The sequence below is a fragment of the Molothrus aeneus genome, chromosome 13, assembly GCF_037042795.1.
Source record: "Molothrus aeneus isolate 106 chromosome 13, BPBGC_Maene_1.0, whole genome shotgun sequence".
NCBI lineage: Eukaryota > Metazoa > Chordata > Aves > Passeriformes > Icteridae > Molothrus > Molothrus aeneus.
In genome coordinates, this window is record NC_089658.1 from 17,730,275 (window position 1) to 17,746,570 (window position 16,296).

Below are 16,296 nucleotides of genomic sequence, written 5' to 3' on the forward strand. Positions count from 1 at the left end.
GAGCACACATGCAGGGAAAGCAGTCCCTCAATCTTTAACCCTGGACAGGACCCAGTGGAAAAAGCCCAAAAGCCAAAGGGAAAAGCTTGGAGGGATGGAGGGCTGAAGGCAGGGCGTTGAGAGCAGCTGGGGAAGCCCCAGAGGTGCACGAGCTCCCAGTATCCACGGGAAAGCTGGGAGCCAGGAACACCCTGATGCAACCACAGAAATATTTCCCTTGCTCTCCAGCCTGCACGGGGCTGCCCCGGGGAAAGGGCTCGGGGGAAAGGAGGGATGCTCCAGTGGAGCCACATTGCACCCATGGGCCAAATGCCTCCAGCATCATAGGGATGAGCTCACATAAACGGGATGCTGGGGAAGGAGGGAGGGGTAACAGATGCTCCAGCAGGGAAGGGACACAGCAAAAACCCAAACCAGGAGCTGACGTTAGGCTGATGCAACTTGGAAGAGTGGGAAGTTCAATCAAGATATTCTCTGCCTGAAGAGGGATAAACACTGAAAAGCCCTTTGGGTTGCACAACCACCTTCGCCCAGCCCTGTGATAGACGCGATTGAACAATACATGTGATTTTCCCCTTGGTGGGACGGGAGCTGAGCACGCAGGTAGGAGGCTGAGGGTGCGATGTGAGGGGTTGTCCCCCACGGGAGGTCACAGACACGGGTGCAGGAGACAATGTGCCCAATTCAGCCTCCCCCCAAAAAATTGTTTATGCAGCACCCCGTGACTTTAATTATAGTTAAAAACAGGGTTGCGATATACAGCAAGGTTATAATTTGTAGTCCAGGAGACACCTTGGGCAGGAGGACGACCTGAAGTGTCACCCAGCCAAAAAAGCGCCGGGCAATAAACTCTGGAACAAACTCCGAGGACACCAGCCTGCATCTGGGATTGCAGAGGATGAAGAAATTGAAAGGAAAATGAGCTGCTGTGCGGAAAATCTCTTTTAAGACACCAGTGTTCTGCGGGGCTTTGAAAGCAAAAGTTCTCTGTGTTCCCAAGATCTCCGATAAAAACCCGGGCCAGAGAGTCCAAAGTTTGTTAAACCCACAAATACAACTTTCCGAGGTGGGAGGAACTTGTGCAAGCCCCCAGGAGGGCACCCCGAGGAGGCGCATCCAGCCGGGGGGAGCCCGCCCCCGGGCCAAAGCGCTCCGACAGCATCCCCACATCGGCCCCGTTCTCATCCCGACCGCTCCAGGGGGCTCATCCCCCGCTCCCGGGACCCCCGGCATCGCCTCGGAGACCGGGCAGCTCGGCGAGACCTCCGCCAGCGGGGAGATCTCGGGGTCCATCTCCCGCTCCTGGGATCCTGCGCCGGTCCCGGGAGTGCCGGCAGTTCCGCGGGGCCCCCGCCGCCTCCCCGGCCCCGGGACCATCGTCGGCTTCCCGGTACCGGGAGTCCCAGTGCGACACCCCGTGCAGCTCTCCGGCGCCGAGCTCCCCACGCCGGGGATCTGCCGCAGGCTCCCAGTGCCGGAATCCCCGGCAGTTTCCCGAGACCGCTCCGCCTTTCCGATCCCGGGACCCTCGGTATCTTCCCGAAACCTTTGGCTCCTCTCCGGTTGCGGGACCCCCGGCGTGAGACCCCCGGCAGCTCCCCGATCCCCCGCAGGCTCTCGGTGCCAGAACCCCCGGCAGCTCCCCGGCGCGACCCCCCAGCCCCGCATCCCCCGCTCCCGGTGCCCCAGCACCTGCCCGCTCCCGGAGCCCCCCGGACCCGCCGCCCCTTACCTGCCCCAGGCTGATGTACCCGTAGGCGGCGGCGAGGCGGGCGGCCTCGGCGGGGCCCCCCCGCACCCGCACGGCCCAGTGGTTGGTGTAGACGGTGCGGGCGGGCTCGGCGGCGGCCCCGCGCCCGGGCAGCGCCAGCGGCAGCGCCAGGGCCAGCAGGCAGAGGCGGGCGGGCGGCGGGGCGGCCGCGCTCCCCGCGCCGGGGCCGGCGGCGGGCATGGTGCGGGGCCGGGCCGGGCTGGGCGGAGCGGGGCGCTGCGCCTTTTAACCGGCCCCGCAGCCCGCGGGGGCGGGGGGATGCTCGGGGGGGGCGGGGAGGGCCCGGGAGAGCGGGCGGACGGGGCGGCCCCCGGCACTGCCCCCCCGCGTCCCCCCGCCTGCCGCCGGGCAGCCCCGCTGCGTGCCCGGCGCTGCTCCCCGGAACCCCCCCGCACACCTCTGCAGCCCCCTGCCCGACCCCGGGCAGCTCCCCGCACCTCTCCGTGCGCGGCTCTGTGTCCCTTCCCCGCGTACCTCCGGACAACTCCCTGTGCCCCCCGGCATTGCCCCTACGCGTTCCGGCGCTGGTCCCCGAGCAGAACCCCTGCGTCCCCCCGGGTGCCGCGGTGCTGTTCCGCGGAACCCCCCCCGCCTCCCCCTGCATGTGACCGGGCAATCCCCTGTCCCCGCTGCTTCAACCCCTGCGCGCCCCGGTGCTGCTCCGTGAACAACCACCTGCATCCCCTCGCATCCTTCTGCATGCCCCAGCACTGCCCCCCTGCGCCCCACTTCATTGTCCTTTGTGCTCCCGATTCCCCGGGGCACCTCCCCTCCTTCCCCCGCAGACAGCCCCCATGCATCCTCCCAGCTCTGCTCCTCAGGTAACCCATGGCACCCTTCAGAGAGAGCCCCCGCATCGCCCCCGCATCCCCCTGCATGCCCTGGCACTGCATCTTCTTTTGTGCATCTGCATTCCCCCCGGGCAGCCCTCCGTGAATCCTCCCAGATCTGCTCTGCAGGTACCCCCTGAACCCCGCAGAGAGACTCCCCACATTGCCCCTGCATTCCCTCAGCCAGCCCATCGTGCATTCCCTGGCTCCACTCCCCATGGAGCCCCTGCATCCCCCCTGGGCATCCAGTCTGAGCCCCCCTCCCCCTCTGTCTCCCTGGAATGCGTTGGCACTGCCCACATCTCCCCCACCCCGTTCTCCCTGCATCCCCCCAGGCATCTCCCTCACCCCTCTGTACAACCCCCACTGCACCTACCCCCTGCATCCCTCCAGCACTGCCCCCACACCCCTGGCATCCCCCTGCACCCCCAGGTGAACCCCAGACAGGTGGGGAGGGTTTTGGGACAGGACTCGGGATAAACCTGGACACCCGTAGGGCACCACGATAAGCCACAGGCTGGGGCAGACAGGCTGGAGTGCTGACTCTGCCTCCCACGGATGCCATTCAGGGAACAGCAGGGACCTCGCGGGATATCAGAAACTGGGCTTTGTTGGGGGAAGGTGGTGGCACACACAAAGGCCGGCTCAGGAGCGGCCCGGGGATGCTCCGTTCCACAGCCCTCCCTGCCAGTGCGGGCCCAGGCCGGCAGGGAGCTGCCCAAAATGAAAGGATGATTTCAGTGGCATTGCATTCACTCACATCACACTAGAATTTCACCTGAACCATATCCGAGCTTCAGAAACGTGCCCGGGGCTCCCAGGGTCCTGACAATGAGCAGCTGCATCCACAGGCTCTAGCCAGGATGGTCTCAGGGTGGCTGTGATTCCTGGAGTGGGTGTTGTCTGTTTTCCAGACCCTGACCGGATTTGGGGCCCCACACCCCATCTCTCTGAATGCAAACACTTTCCCGAGCCCCAAACAGATTTGCAAAACCTACCTGGGTGTGCAGGGGTGAGGGGGCATCCAAGGAGCAGTAAGTACAACCCATCACTGGAGCTGGAGAGGAGAATCACAGTCTGGTGCCACCCACTTGTACCAGCCCTGCCACTGAGCAGGTGAGCTAGTGAGAGTCTGAGGAAATAGGGAAGTACTCCCAGCTCAGCCGTGAGATTAATCCAAGGGAAATTTATAGGGAGCCTGTTCTGCATCAGACAGGGACAGAATCCTCTGGCAGCTCCTGCACTGGGCTGGCTTTGACCCATTTGCAGGCAGCAAATACATGGAGGGGCCAGATGGAGGTGAGTCCCTGTGCCACAGGCAGGCTTATCCCGGGAAATTACAAATATCAGCAAAATGGGGATTTGGAGGGTTTCTCTCTGCAAACAGTGTTGTACTGGCATTAGGGATGTGACAATTTGCTGCCACAATTTGCAGGCACTGGGGAGTTTGGTGACTCTCACCATAATATGTTGCTCAATGAAATCACTGTGGGTTATCACTGCAGGGACACAGGAGCCTCCAGGGCTCCCCACCCCACGGGTCCGCACAGCACCCTGGGCAGAAATGATGGGTTTTGTGTGACCATTCCTTCTGATTATGCAGTGAAGGATGGTTTCCATTAGCACCAGCACATTGCAAATCCAATCCTCACTTCCCATCCGGTTTATGGGCTTTTCCTCAAGTTTCCCATTGATTAAGGTGCGTGAGATGGATGAGCAGTGCTGGCGGGTGCTGGGTGTGCTACGTGTGTGATGCACATCCAGAGAGATGCAGGGGGCAAAGCCAGAGGAGAGGTGGGAATAGATGAAAGAAACCCTTTCGTTTCACAACATCCACCTCCCTCTGCTGGGGAAGGTCTGAGGGATGTCGGCAGGGGATGCAAAATAGGGGCAAAGTATCTCCACAGGGAGCAGAGAAGGGTGAATGAGCTCTGGCAGCAGCAGGGAGGGTTTGGGTCATGGCAGTGGGAGAAGCTTTCTGAAGCTTTTCAGAAGAGTGAAGATAGGAAAGAGGTTGCCTTTGCGGGAGTGTGTGTGCAAAACCTCATTGTGTCTGTGCTAGGTGATAAAAGAATGGGCAAATCCCAGGAGAGTCAGGCTGAATCCATGTCTGGGAGTGCTTTGCATCCCACTGCAATGCTCATCAGTGATCATCGAGGCCATCAAATCCTAGCTACGAGCTACATCACAGACCTTCCATCCCAAGGCCATTCACCACGACTCCCAATGCATCTGCCTGGGGAATAGTTACTGGTACCAGTAAAGCCCTGTGCCCAGTTCAGCCTGCAACACCATGTGGGCTGGGTGAGAGCCTTGCCCAGACGCTGACTGCAATGTTGGGATCCTGGTTTTGCTGCTCCCTGGTCCCTGCACTGCTCCTGACCCGTCTCCCACTGACATAATTTTGAAATTCAGAGTGGCAATTTTCCCAGATGAACTCAAGGGATTTCCAGGGGTGTCAGGAAAGACAGACTTTGGCCCCACGTGCTTTGCAGTGGATGTAGACTAAGGCAGAGGCTCTGGTTAACTCTTTTCCTGGGATTATTTGAAAACCTGGAGAATTACAGTGAGCCACCAACGACACAATAAATTTTGTGAGCTGAGAGGTTAAACAGAAGCTGCTGTAAAGGAAGCATGGAAAGAGGCACTGCTGAACCAGTAACATTTAAACTCTCCTGAATAAAATTCATAATAACCCTGGCATTTTATATCTGTCCATGAATTACAGTTAAAATCCCACCACGTCCCACGCATGCTTGTTGCTCTGTACGGCAATAAGATTACAGCGAAGAGCTGGACGAGCAGGGAAGAATGTAATTTAAATGCTGCTCCTTTGAAAACCAAGCCCTTCTTTTTAAGGCACGTTCAGAAAAGGAAAGTACAAATAATGCACCCAGAAGCTGCTATTTTTTCAAGGGGTGGGATGGCAGGGCTGGCACTGAGCTGCCTGCCCTGGGCAGCAGGATTGTCACCCTGTTCCTGCCTGCGGAGGAGGGACAGGACAGTGGGAGCTGTGCCTCTGCCTGCTCCAGTGCAAGGAGTTAAGCAAACAAAAGCCGTTTTGCAAACACCCACGGTTCAGAGGTGTCCCTGGGATGCCAGAACAGGGAAGCCACTTGGCTTGGAGCCACCGGCCAGCCTTGCTGGCAGGAGCTGCCCGGTGAAAGCCCCGGCCACAGGAGCTGGGGTTTTATCCTGTGCGTGATGAGAGCCTGTCGACATGGAGATTACAGCACAAATCAGGTTAAAACCCATTTATCAGACCCAAGCAGAGCCCGTGTACTGGGATGTGAGTGAGTGGGGCCATTGCCGTGCCGATGGCTGCGAACTTGTCCGGGTCTGCCGGAGCCCGGCAAACCCCGTCCATGCAGCTGTGCACGGTGGGTAATCCAGGGCATGCAATAATTAAACCAGCACACCTGGAAATAGCTCTTTCTGTAGCTCCCAGGCTTAACCAAATGAATGAAATTTGCGCTGGCGTAATTAAAGCGATGCTGCTCAGGATCTTGTCTGCAGCGGGGAGTTGCTGCAGCTTGACTCTTCACTCTCCGGTGACAGCCACGTGGAAGAAACCCCAGCTCCGGCCCCTGCACGGCGGCTCCAGTGCTGACTTCTCACCATCAGGGTGCCCATTAACACCAGCCCATTAACACCAGTTCATTAACACCAGCCTTCAAACCTGTCCAGCAGCACAGTGCCTCCAGCGTCCTCCGGCAGCTGCCCCGGCTCACTCCAGCGCACAGCAGAGATGGCAAAACACCGGGCTCTCGGCTGCAGTCCCTGCTCCCCTCCAGGGACTTGTAAATCTGCAGGAGAAATCAGAATTCTTCCATTTTAACTATGTTAAACCACGACACATTTATATTCACTCATCTCAAACAATCTCCTTTTTTTTTTTTTTCTCTGCTTGCCCTTTTAGTTGTTAAAATAACCCCAGAGTCACTAGTGGCCAGATGGTTTTGGGGATATTAATGGTAAAATCCTGCACACAAGTGAGCTGCCAGTGAAACTTGCCAGTGGAAAATAAGATTTGGAGCCTCCGTGGAGCTTCATGCCCATGGCTGATGTGTCACAGCAGCACTTGGCTCTGGCAATGCCACCGCTGCTGTCAGCGTGCAGCAGCCACCAGCTTTGCAATTCCCCCCAGGGGAAAGCCCTGGGTGAATTCCCAGGAGATTCATGCTCACTGGAAAAATCCTGTCCCTGCCTTTTTCTTTCCCTTTCTAAATCTGGATTAAGCTTTCAGTCTGAAGAGGTGACATCAAATGTGACGGAGAGGAAGGAGGGGATGAGGTGGAGCAAGACCCAAGGAGGTGTGGACAAGTGGCAGCTCTGTGTTGGTGCCCAGCCCTGGTCACAACACTGCAGGTAGAGGGAAATTAATTTCCAAATTCTTGAAATGCCCATTTTATAAATCTCTGACCCCTGGCAGCTCTCAGTGAGAAATGGGTAAATTTACAGGGGAAGAAGTTCTCTGGCCAGGGTGGAAGGGCTCAGAAGCACAGGGATCACCAAGGAGGATGTGCCAATGGTTTTCTGCCATCCAGCACCTCTTCCAAGCACTGAAGGCAGCAGCCAAAGGGATTTAAATTGGGGATTAGAGAGGCTGCCTGGCTGCAGTGATACACTCGGGGTACAGAGCATCCCCAGAGCCAGAGGTTTTAGCTGTAATTAGACCAACATCTGTCCGGCCATGGTTGAGGCTTGCGCAGTCTCTGTGTTGCTCCAGGCTGGGCTGGAGATTTCCCACAGGCTCCTCCTGCTCTGCTTTTCTGCAATTTCACAGATATCAGAAATTTTTTTCCATCTGATGAGTTCTTCCTCTCCAGAAAGATTAAATCTTGATTGTCAGGTACTGCTGTAGCAGGCAAGAAGATTTCCCTACCTAGTTCAAATGTCATCCTGTAAAAATGCTAGTAATAAAAAATAAAAGAGAAAGGGTCCATTATGGACTCAGGCCTGAAAAAATATCCAAAAGATGGATCCTGAAGTTTAGAAACAATTGAAGCTCAGTGGCCAAAGGGTGCTCTGGGGACTGCTGGGCCCAGCACACACATTCATAGGGTGGGGAAATCAATCAAAGATAATTGACTGTGTGCTGGTCTTGAACTAAAAGGGAACAAACCCAAGCCTTTTCACCCATCTCAAATAGGTTTGGGGGTTATTGTTATTTTGGAAGTTAGGGAAAGGAAGGAAATGCCCAAGTGAGGGGTGGTAGAATGGGTGGTAGATGCTTCACCTGGAGAGGGTGCTGGGACAGGGAGGGGACTACAGGATGTGGCACCCATCCCATTTGTGAACTTGTAGCTCTCCTGGTTGTTCCCACCATCCCACTTTATCTGAGAGCACTGTACCAGGGAGAAGGATCAGAGTCAAGAGGTGCTGGTAACAAACCGAGCCGAGCCAACCCCACCCCTGGAAGAGCAGGTCTTGGAAAATCCGGTTACACCGGTGCCACGTGGGGGACGTGTTGTCACCATGCAGGGGGAGGCTATTTCAGGTTCCCCCAAAGGAAGCACGCTGTTGCTGTTGGAATGATGGCTCCAGGGCTGGATTTGGGATCAAAAGCTGGACTCCTAGAAGGGGCTGGGGGTCACCAGGAAGGGACAGCTGCTGCCTGCTCTCTATGGTGGCTTTGTCAGATCAAACACGACTTTTGCATTTCACCCCAAGGTGGGGTGATGTACCAAGGACTTGGCTGTGACTGGCACAGGATGAGCCTCCCCACTGCATTTTCACTTCCCAGCAAACCCCACTGCACTGGAGCAAGCACCAGGAGCAGAAACACAAGAGCAGAGCAATGAGCCTGGGGGTGGAGACATGCAAAGATCAAACCAGCAGCTATTTCAAAATAAAATCCAAGAGCCCAGGGAAAACGCGGTGTGTCCTTGCAGAGGCTATCATTTATGCCAATTAAAAAAAAAAAAAAAACCAAACTGGCATGGCACGAAGGAGAGCTGCGTGGTATTTCCTGAAAAGGGTGTGGGGAGCATCCTTGGAAAGCCTGCCCTGCACAATGTGCTTGCTGTTTCCAGAAAAATAAAGTTTGCTGTGACCCACCTGTCCCTGAAAAGCAGCTATTTAGGGCTGGAACATGGTCAGCCCGGAGTCAGTGGCTGGGTCTGTCCTGACTGCAGAGCAGCTGGCACCTTTGCCAGGATTTGGGGTTTGGCATTTACCTGCAGCTTTTTAATTGATGCAAAATGTCTTAGAAAAAAAAATGCAGAAGAGCTGCACAAGCACCAAGTGCTCACAACTGAAGGTCTTTCCTCCACAGCTTTTGGCTGGTGGCCATTAATTAACCCCTGTACCAGCCCTCAGAGCCGTGACGGAACAGGACAGGAGGGGTTTTCTCCTTTGCCACCTTCAGATTTTGGGAGTATTTTGACTCAGCTAGGAATCTGGGGGGTTTAGAGCAGCAGTTTTGGGGTTTGCCAGAGAGACAGCTGTGGGAGTGATGGGTGAGAGCAGCCCTGTGGGATAGTGGAGGGGCTCTGCTGGCAAAGGACAGGAGGCCCCCCATTGGGAAGGGAGAGCTTTTGGTGGAGAAAGGAGTGTCCCATGGGTTTGTGTCCCCTCACTCCCTGGCAAGCTGGGACAGACTCACTCCCCACCCCAGTGGCAGAGCATGCTTGGGGCTCACCAAGGGCATTTCTGAAGGTTTTGGCAGCATAGCAAGACTTGCCAAAGCCTAATCTTCAAGTGAGCTTACCTTTGGCATGGAATTTCAATGGTAGAGCGTGGAAAACAAACATAAACCCGCAGTTTGGATGGGTTTTCTTTTGTCTGAGCCCTGCTCAGAAGCTGCAGGCAGGCGGTATTTGGGTGACCAGACTGGATCCAGTGTTCTCTGGGCGGCCACGATGCTGAAAGAGAAGCAGCTCCACCTTAGGGCAGGCGCTGGTGCTGGAGCAGGGCCGACCTTGACACCAATTCAACCATCAGCCATCACCATCATCTGTGCCAGGGACTGGCAACATCTGCTTCAGCCCCCAGCCAGGCTTCGCGCAAACACCAAGGTCTCAAGACTTGGGATCAGTTTGGGGCTGAAAATTTAGATTCCCTTAGTCACATTGAAAAAAAATCCCCTCTAATGTTTGTTTTCTTCCCTAATGAGGTTGGGGGTTAAAAAGGCTGTTTTCAGCAAATCACCCTTTGCATCCTGCAAAAGCACCCTGAGACCCACAGTGGGTGGAAATCCCACGCAGAGCAAAACTTCACAACAATAAAAACTCATCCTTGGTGGAAAAATAACTTAAAAACAAACCAAAAAGCAAGACAAAGCAGGGTTCTATGGACCCCTGGACATTTCTGGATTAGTCCTATAAAAATCAGCTGTTGTGGCATATTGGCTTCCCTTCAGGAGACAGCAGGAGACATGTTAACCTGGTCTTGATTTGAAAGCTGCTTATTAGTCCTCATCAAGCATAATTATGCTTCAAAGCCAAATGAGATGTCCAACTGAATTCTGAACACACGTTAGTGTTTTTAAATGTGAAAAAAAAACAACAAAACCCTATTTATTGAATCCCAGCCAGGCTCCAAATGATAAAATAGATGCTGCTAATGGCTCTGGGAAGGGAGGGCTGGAGCTTCACTGCAGCTTTGCCAATTAAATGGTTATTACTGACCAATTAGTCAGGAATCAACCCTGCTTTTAGTGATATCTGATTAAGTGCGTCCTGCAGATCAGCCTCAGTTGTTAAACAGGGGAAGAAACACCTTCTCCCCATCAGCCCCCCCAGATACTCAGACTGGGCAGGGTTTGTGCCCACCCTGCTCCTGAAAATTCCCTTTTTCTTCCAGCACTACCACTGTCCTGGGGAAAATACATCTCAAGGACCCACCTAGTCACGGCAAAACCTTTCAGAGCCAGGAAGGAAATGGGAAGGAAATGAAGGAAAAGGGGAAAATTAACCACACGCAGAGGGTGGCTTCTCCCCCTGCAGCTCGCAGGTTGCTGCTGCCCGGCACATGCTGAGCCATGCCCATTCACAGGCTTTTCCAAATATTATCCCAATATTTTCTTTCAGTTCCCAGATAAATGGGCCTCTTCAGAAGGCTTTAAGCCTGCTCTGTTCCAACATTTTCTTTAAAGCAGCAGAGGAAACCTTTGAGTTGTGCCAAGCTGCTGAATCCTGCTTTCAGGGCTGAGCTGCAAGGGGTTTTCCAACAAAAAATAGGGGCAGTGTTGGGCTTTTTCCTTGTTTCATCAGGAAATATGAAGGAGGCCACATCACCCCTTAATCTTCCTTTCTTCCTGCCTCCTCTCCCACCCTGCAGTCCTTCTTTCCTGTGCTTTCCTGTGGTCTTCAGAAATTTATGAGCATATTCCCAGATTTCCACAGGATGCTATGGGCAAGCAGGAGCATCCCCCTGCAGAGCATCCTCCCTCTGAATACCCCTGAGCCACGGGGAAACTCCAGGGGACCTTGGTATCTCCTGTGGAACAGGGACAGCAAGGCCACAGCACCCAAGGGAACTGAGGAATGTGCTCATGCAATGGCAGGGAGGGTGGAGACAGACAAAAGATAGGAAAGCACAAAAAAAAGAGCAAAATTCCAGAAAATGTCAGTGCAAAGAGCCTCTTCCTTCCAGGGACTGGGTGCAGCAACATGTAGAGGGTCAATCCAACCAAAATTATACTGGATGAGTGTGCTGCAAGCCCAGGGAAGCTGGTGTGGTTGAGCAGAGGATGACTGCTCACCTCCTTGTTCCAGGTGATAAGATAGCTCTGGATGCCCTGGCTTGCTTGGACAGCACCTGGGCAGAGGGAACAGCCCTTGGCCACAGGGACAGGGCTGGTAAGGGTCTGTATGTAGATCTGAGGTGCAACAGGGTGAAGGAGGGGAAGGAAAATCTAAAGACACTGTGGCTCTGGTAGTCTCTGATGGGCTGGAGGGGTACAAGAGCAGACCTAGTACAAGGGGGCACTGCCCAAGGCATTCCCTGGCTTCTTACTCTGCCCTACACATCTACAACTGGTGCTTACAGGGTCTGGAGGGGGGCAAGGGAGGTGATGCTCCCCAGGCACTGAGATTTGTGGAGTTCATGGCCATGTGTCCTTGGGAAATGCCACTAAGAACTCCAAAGCTGTGATGTGCAGGGGCGTCCCCAAAGTGATACCCAAAGGGGTCCAGCCCTGCTGATGGGACAAGCTCGATGACTGGGGATGGGATGCGGCCCTTTCCCTCATCCCCAGATGGGTTCCTCCTCCTGGAAAGGGGGGAATCCCGTTTTCCCGGGCCACAGGATGGGGCATGAGGCGGCCAACAGCCCCAGCAGACGCGGGATCCATTGCGGCCTCTGCCTGTCCCTGTCCTCTGGAGCAGCACAAAGGCTGCATCAGCTCATTTCCTCCCACCGTTCCTTTACCCCGGAGCATCCCCGGGGCCGCGGCACGGAAATTCCCCGCAGGGCCGTGCCACGGGTGTCCGGGTGCAGCCGGGGGCGTGGAGGAGGTGCCGTGGAGGAGTCCCCGGAGCCCGGGGAGCCCGGGGAGCCGCAGGGCTGCCCGCGGCCGGTGCGCCGGGCCGGCACTAGGTGGGGATGGCACCACGCCGCGGGGAGGAGGAAGGGCGGGAGGAAGGGCAGCGCCGGGGCTGGGCTGGGCTGCTGCCCGGGGAGCAGCGGGGCTCGGGCTGCGGGGAACTGCCGGGATGGGCTGAGAGGGGCCACGGGGAAAGGCGGAGGGGAAGGGTGGGGCAGGGATGCGGGCGGTATGGCTGCGATGCTGGAGACAGAGTGGCGGGGATGTCCTTGGAGGCAGCAAGGACCACATCAGGCATTATTGCCAAGGCTGTGGCTGTCAGTCAGTCAGTCAGTCTGAGGTCTGAGCCCCTCTCCTCGCCCCAGTCAGGCTCGTAACAGCTCTTACTGATGTTAATTACATTTTGAAATTTTAGAAAGGAAGTATTTCCCACATATTCTCAGTCAGACCACAGCTTGTTCCATCCATGGCTCTTTGCTAAGGTGGGACACTGGCACAGCTGAGAGCTGGGCAGTTGGTCACCAAGCTCTTGCAAAGGCTGGGAGGCGGCCACAGTGCTGGGAGAGGGATGCAAAGTGCCTGTGGTCTCACTGCAGGGCTAAAGAGAGATGGATCCATGTTAGGAGGAAAACTCCATCACAGGGAGTGTTTCACACTCGTGCTGGGCCATGCAGTACCTCCAGGACCTGGCTGGGACACAGCAGGCCAATGCAATAACCCTGCATGTGAAAGGGTTTCCTTGCTGTAAATCTTTGCAGGATTCACTTGATCCAGTCCTACCTCATGAGTCACCACCAAAACCAGGGCACAGTGTAAATCTCACCCCCTCCCTGCTCACACCAAGGCTCAGCTCATTTCCACAGCCACTGCACAAAGCATCTTCAGGGAAAGCATCACCCTGAAGTCCTGATCCAAGAGACAGGATTTTCTCAGCCTCCTCCTGCAGGGACCCAAGCACTGGCAGCAGGAATTTGGCTATCAGCATCTGCAGGGAAACCCAGTGGTGAGAAATAACTGTTGATACACATTTTTACATCAAATTTTAAGAAGCTGATCTCACCGCTGGGTTAGGTGTATCAACCACAGCCATAGTCAAGTTATTTAATTTTTTGCTTCCCCTCTTCTCAACAAAAAAGGCCAAAAAAACAGCCCAATCCTGCAGCATGTCTGTCAAAATCCATGTTCACCACAGAAATGGTGTCTCATAATGAGCCACTGAGGTCTGCACCCTCAAATCAGGGGGCAAAGGAAGCACCACTGGGACAGGAGCATAAATCAGAATATTGATTTAAATGTAACCATTGATTTAACCCCTTCTCCTGCCTCTCTGTGTTCCTCACATGCTCATCCAAATCAGAGAGAACATAATTTCAGACAAACTCCATGGCTGCTTACTTTGCAAGCCATCAGTCCCCAAAAATTCATGAGTCCCTTTGTGCTCAGGAGCCAGGCAGGGTGGCCTGAATCAGGATGGCCAAGGATAGCCCTGAGAGCAAGAGTGCACAAAGCAGGATCTTATTACCAGGGGTCATCAGTGCTACAGGTACCAGATTACACTTCTCTGAGGGTTTGTTTCTTGCCACAGCAAACAAAATCGGGTTCTGAGGACAATATCATATATATATATATATATATATATATATATATATATATATATATATATATATATATATATATATATAATATTTTTATATATCCCAGCAGCTCCAGGAGGACCTCAATGCTGCATTGCATACAGGAAAGCTGGTGGCTGCAATGCACCCAGAGATACTGCCTTATCTTAAACTCACCCAGAAAAATCCCTCCAGAACCTCTGGGGCTGCAGCTTCACCTTCTCAAAGTGGCATGCACACAGCAGAAGTGTTTTGGAGAGCTCCCATGCTTAGACAGAGAAGGGAGGCAGTGGGAGGTCAGGACTGTGGAGCAGGAAGTGATCCCCCCCAGATTCAGTCCAGTTTGAAAGCCTGGCAAGCACTAACACTAACAAACAGTCAGTGTGTTTATATCCCACCTTCCTGCTGGAGAGCAGGGGTTATTTTTGGCATATTTTGTCATTGGTGGAGATGTCAGTGAAGGCCAGGAACAGTGCAGAGCTATTGGGAAAGCCCAGAGGCAACTGCCCCAGGCACAGGATGATGAGCTGAGGGATGTGGGAAGCTGCTCCAAACCATTTACACAGGGATTGGGTTTTGCCTGCAGGATGTGGGGCACAGCCGTGGCTTCAAAACACTTGGGGACTAAGAACAGCATGGACTGTCCTATTCCAGCCCTATTCCAGCCCCACACTGCTCCCATTCACCCCGTGCAGCAATGGAGCAGGAGTGTCATCCTGAGCCTTCACCCACCAGGTGCTTCACTCCTTCCCACCTTTCCTGCCTGTGCATGACCACGGCCATCAGCTGGGTACCAACAGTGATGTTCTGGCATCATCAGTCACCTCTTCCAGCCTGCACTCACTGTCTTTCATCAGGGCTTACTGCTTCTGCTGAGTTAAAACAGAAAGGAAGAAGAGAGCACAAAGCAGGATCACTTGTTCCCCACTTGCCATTGTGCCACAGGGCTTGGCCACATTCCTTCCACTCACTGCTGGTTTTAAGACTATTAAACCACTCACCTCCCCCATTTTCCCCCAGCAAGTGACATCCTTACCTACAGTTTTGGATCTGCTTTGTCCCTCCTGTGAGCACCAGACATCCTCTGCAGCCAGGACTGCTTTTCCTGACAAAACCAGCAAGATCAGCAGGGAGAGCACACGAGTTCCTGCGAGCGCTTGCAGGCTGATGGCTTTGGCAGATAGCTGGGTCTTCTCTTCCAGACATGTAACTAAAATAGGGAGCATGAGTAGCTGGAAAGCACAGGTTTGATTTGGGCAGAAGCTTGGACTGGTATCAGCCAAGAGGAAAACAGGTAAAACCAGGATTTTGGCAGGTCAGGAGTTACTGGCCAAACGTCAGACCAGGTGTGATAACCCCGACTGCCCCACTGCAGCAGGGAATGTGGCTGGAAGCACCATCCTTTCACACGGCTTGAGCATAAAACACAAGATTTAAGCCCAGGAAGTTGGTGGATAGGTGAAGAGAGACCTTCTTCCATGCCAGCTCCAGCTGTGTGGTCTCCCATCTCCTCCAGCCTTTGATGCTGCTAATTCCTCATGCATCACCTGAGGATTTGGCCACCCCCACAAACTTCTTGTCTAGCACAGGTAGTCTGGAGGACTGAGAACTGATTTAGTCCCATAACCATGGTGTAGTTCAAGAAGAAGCCACAGGATCTGCTTGGTATCAAGAGACTGAATTGAGCCCTACCTTTGCACACCCATTCAGATCCAGCACTTTCTCTGGGCCTCTTTGTTTTAGCCCCAACCAAAGAGATGAAATTAAGAACATCCCCATTAATTCCCCATGCATATGGAGGGGTTGAGGATTTCTCCTCCAGCTCAGGAGCCCTGTGGCCTCACTGAGCCCAGCACTGGCTTTCAGTCTCACAGGCATATTCACCTCCTCCCTCCCCAGTGCAGAGCAGATAACAGGGCAATTCCCCTAATGAGTCTCTGTCTGTCCAGCCCTGCTCAAAGCAATTAACAAAACCAGGCACTAATGAACTTGGCTTCAGAGCACCTTGAGGATGGGTTATTGCCATTTGAAGTGGAGGAAAACCAAGGCGAGAGCAGGTGGAGTGGCTGACCCTGGTCACGAGGCACCTTGGGTTGGATGCTGGAGACAGAGCTCCCTGCCTGGAGCAGGGGAAGGATGGCAGGTAGACACGAGGGCGACCACAGCTCTCTCATGTGGTGTCTGTGGCTGGAGAGACTGGTTTGTCCACGTTTGGGAGGGCAGGAGGGACTCCCCACCCATCCCAGTCCTGTCTCATCCCTGAGTGGCTTTGGGGAAGCTGTGTCTCTGCAGCCAGAGCTCCTGACACGCGCCTTGGTGGAACTCCCCTACATGCTGCACCCCAAGTTTTGCAAGACCCCAAATGTGGCCATTGAGGCACAGAGCAGCAGGACTCATGGGTCTCCTTGCAAAGAAACTTCCTCAGTTCATGACTCACCATCCCACCCTCCCTGGTGTCACTCGTGATTCTGTTTCACTTTGCTGCAGCAGCGTTTCACCATCTCTTATCAATGCAGAAGACAACAGGGCAGCCTGTCCTGGCTGCAGACATGTGCCCAACACCTCTCCCTGAAGCATTTTTGGACCAACCTC

The 16,296-nt window shown here is 54.5% G+C and overlaps 1 protein-coding gene across 2 annotated transcripts in view; it reads right to left on the reverse strand.

Moving 5' to 3' along the window:
• The window catches only part of PCSK6 (proprotein convertase subtilisin/kexin type 6), a 45,265-nt gene extending 30,690 nt beyond the window's left edge, over positions 1–14,575 (reverse strand). The window contains exons 1-3 of one of the 2 annotated variants that reach the window (XM_066558868.1): positions 14,459–14,575; positions 9,314–9,467; positions 6,281–6,407 (exon numbers count right to left, since the gene is read on the reverse strand). Coding sequence is in view for 1 of the 2 variants with exons in the window: in XM_066558866.1 (XP_066414963.1) it covers positions 1,733–1,951 (219 nt within the window). In the remaining variant the exon portion in view is untranslated. Of the gene's footprint in view, positions 1–1,732; positions 1,952–6,280; positions 6,408–9,313; positions 9,468–14,458 lie in introns of those variants that run through there. The other variant, XM_066558866.1, reaches the window with a different exon arrangement.
• Between the last annotated feature and the right edge of the window lie 1,721 nt (positions 14,576–16,296).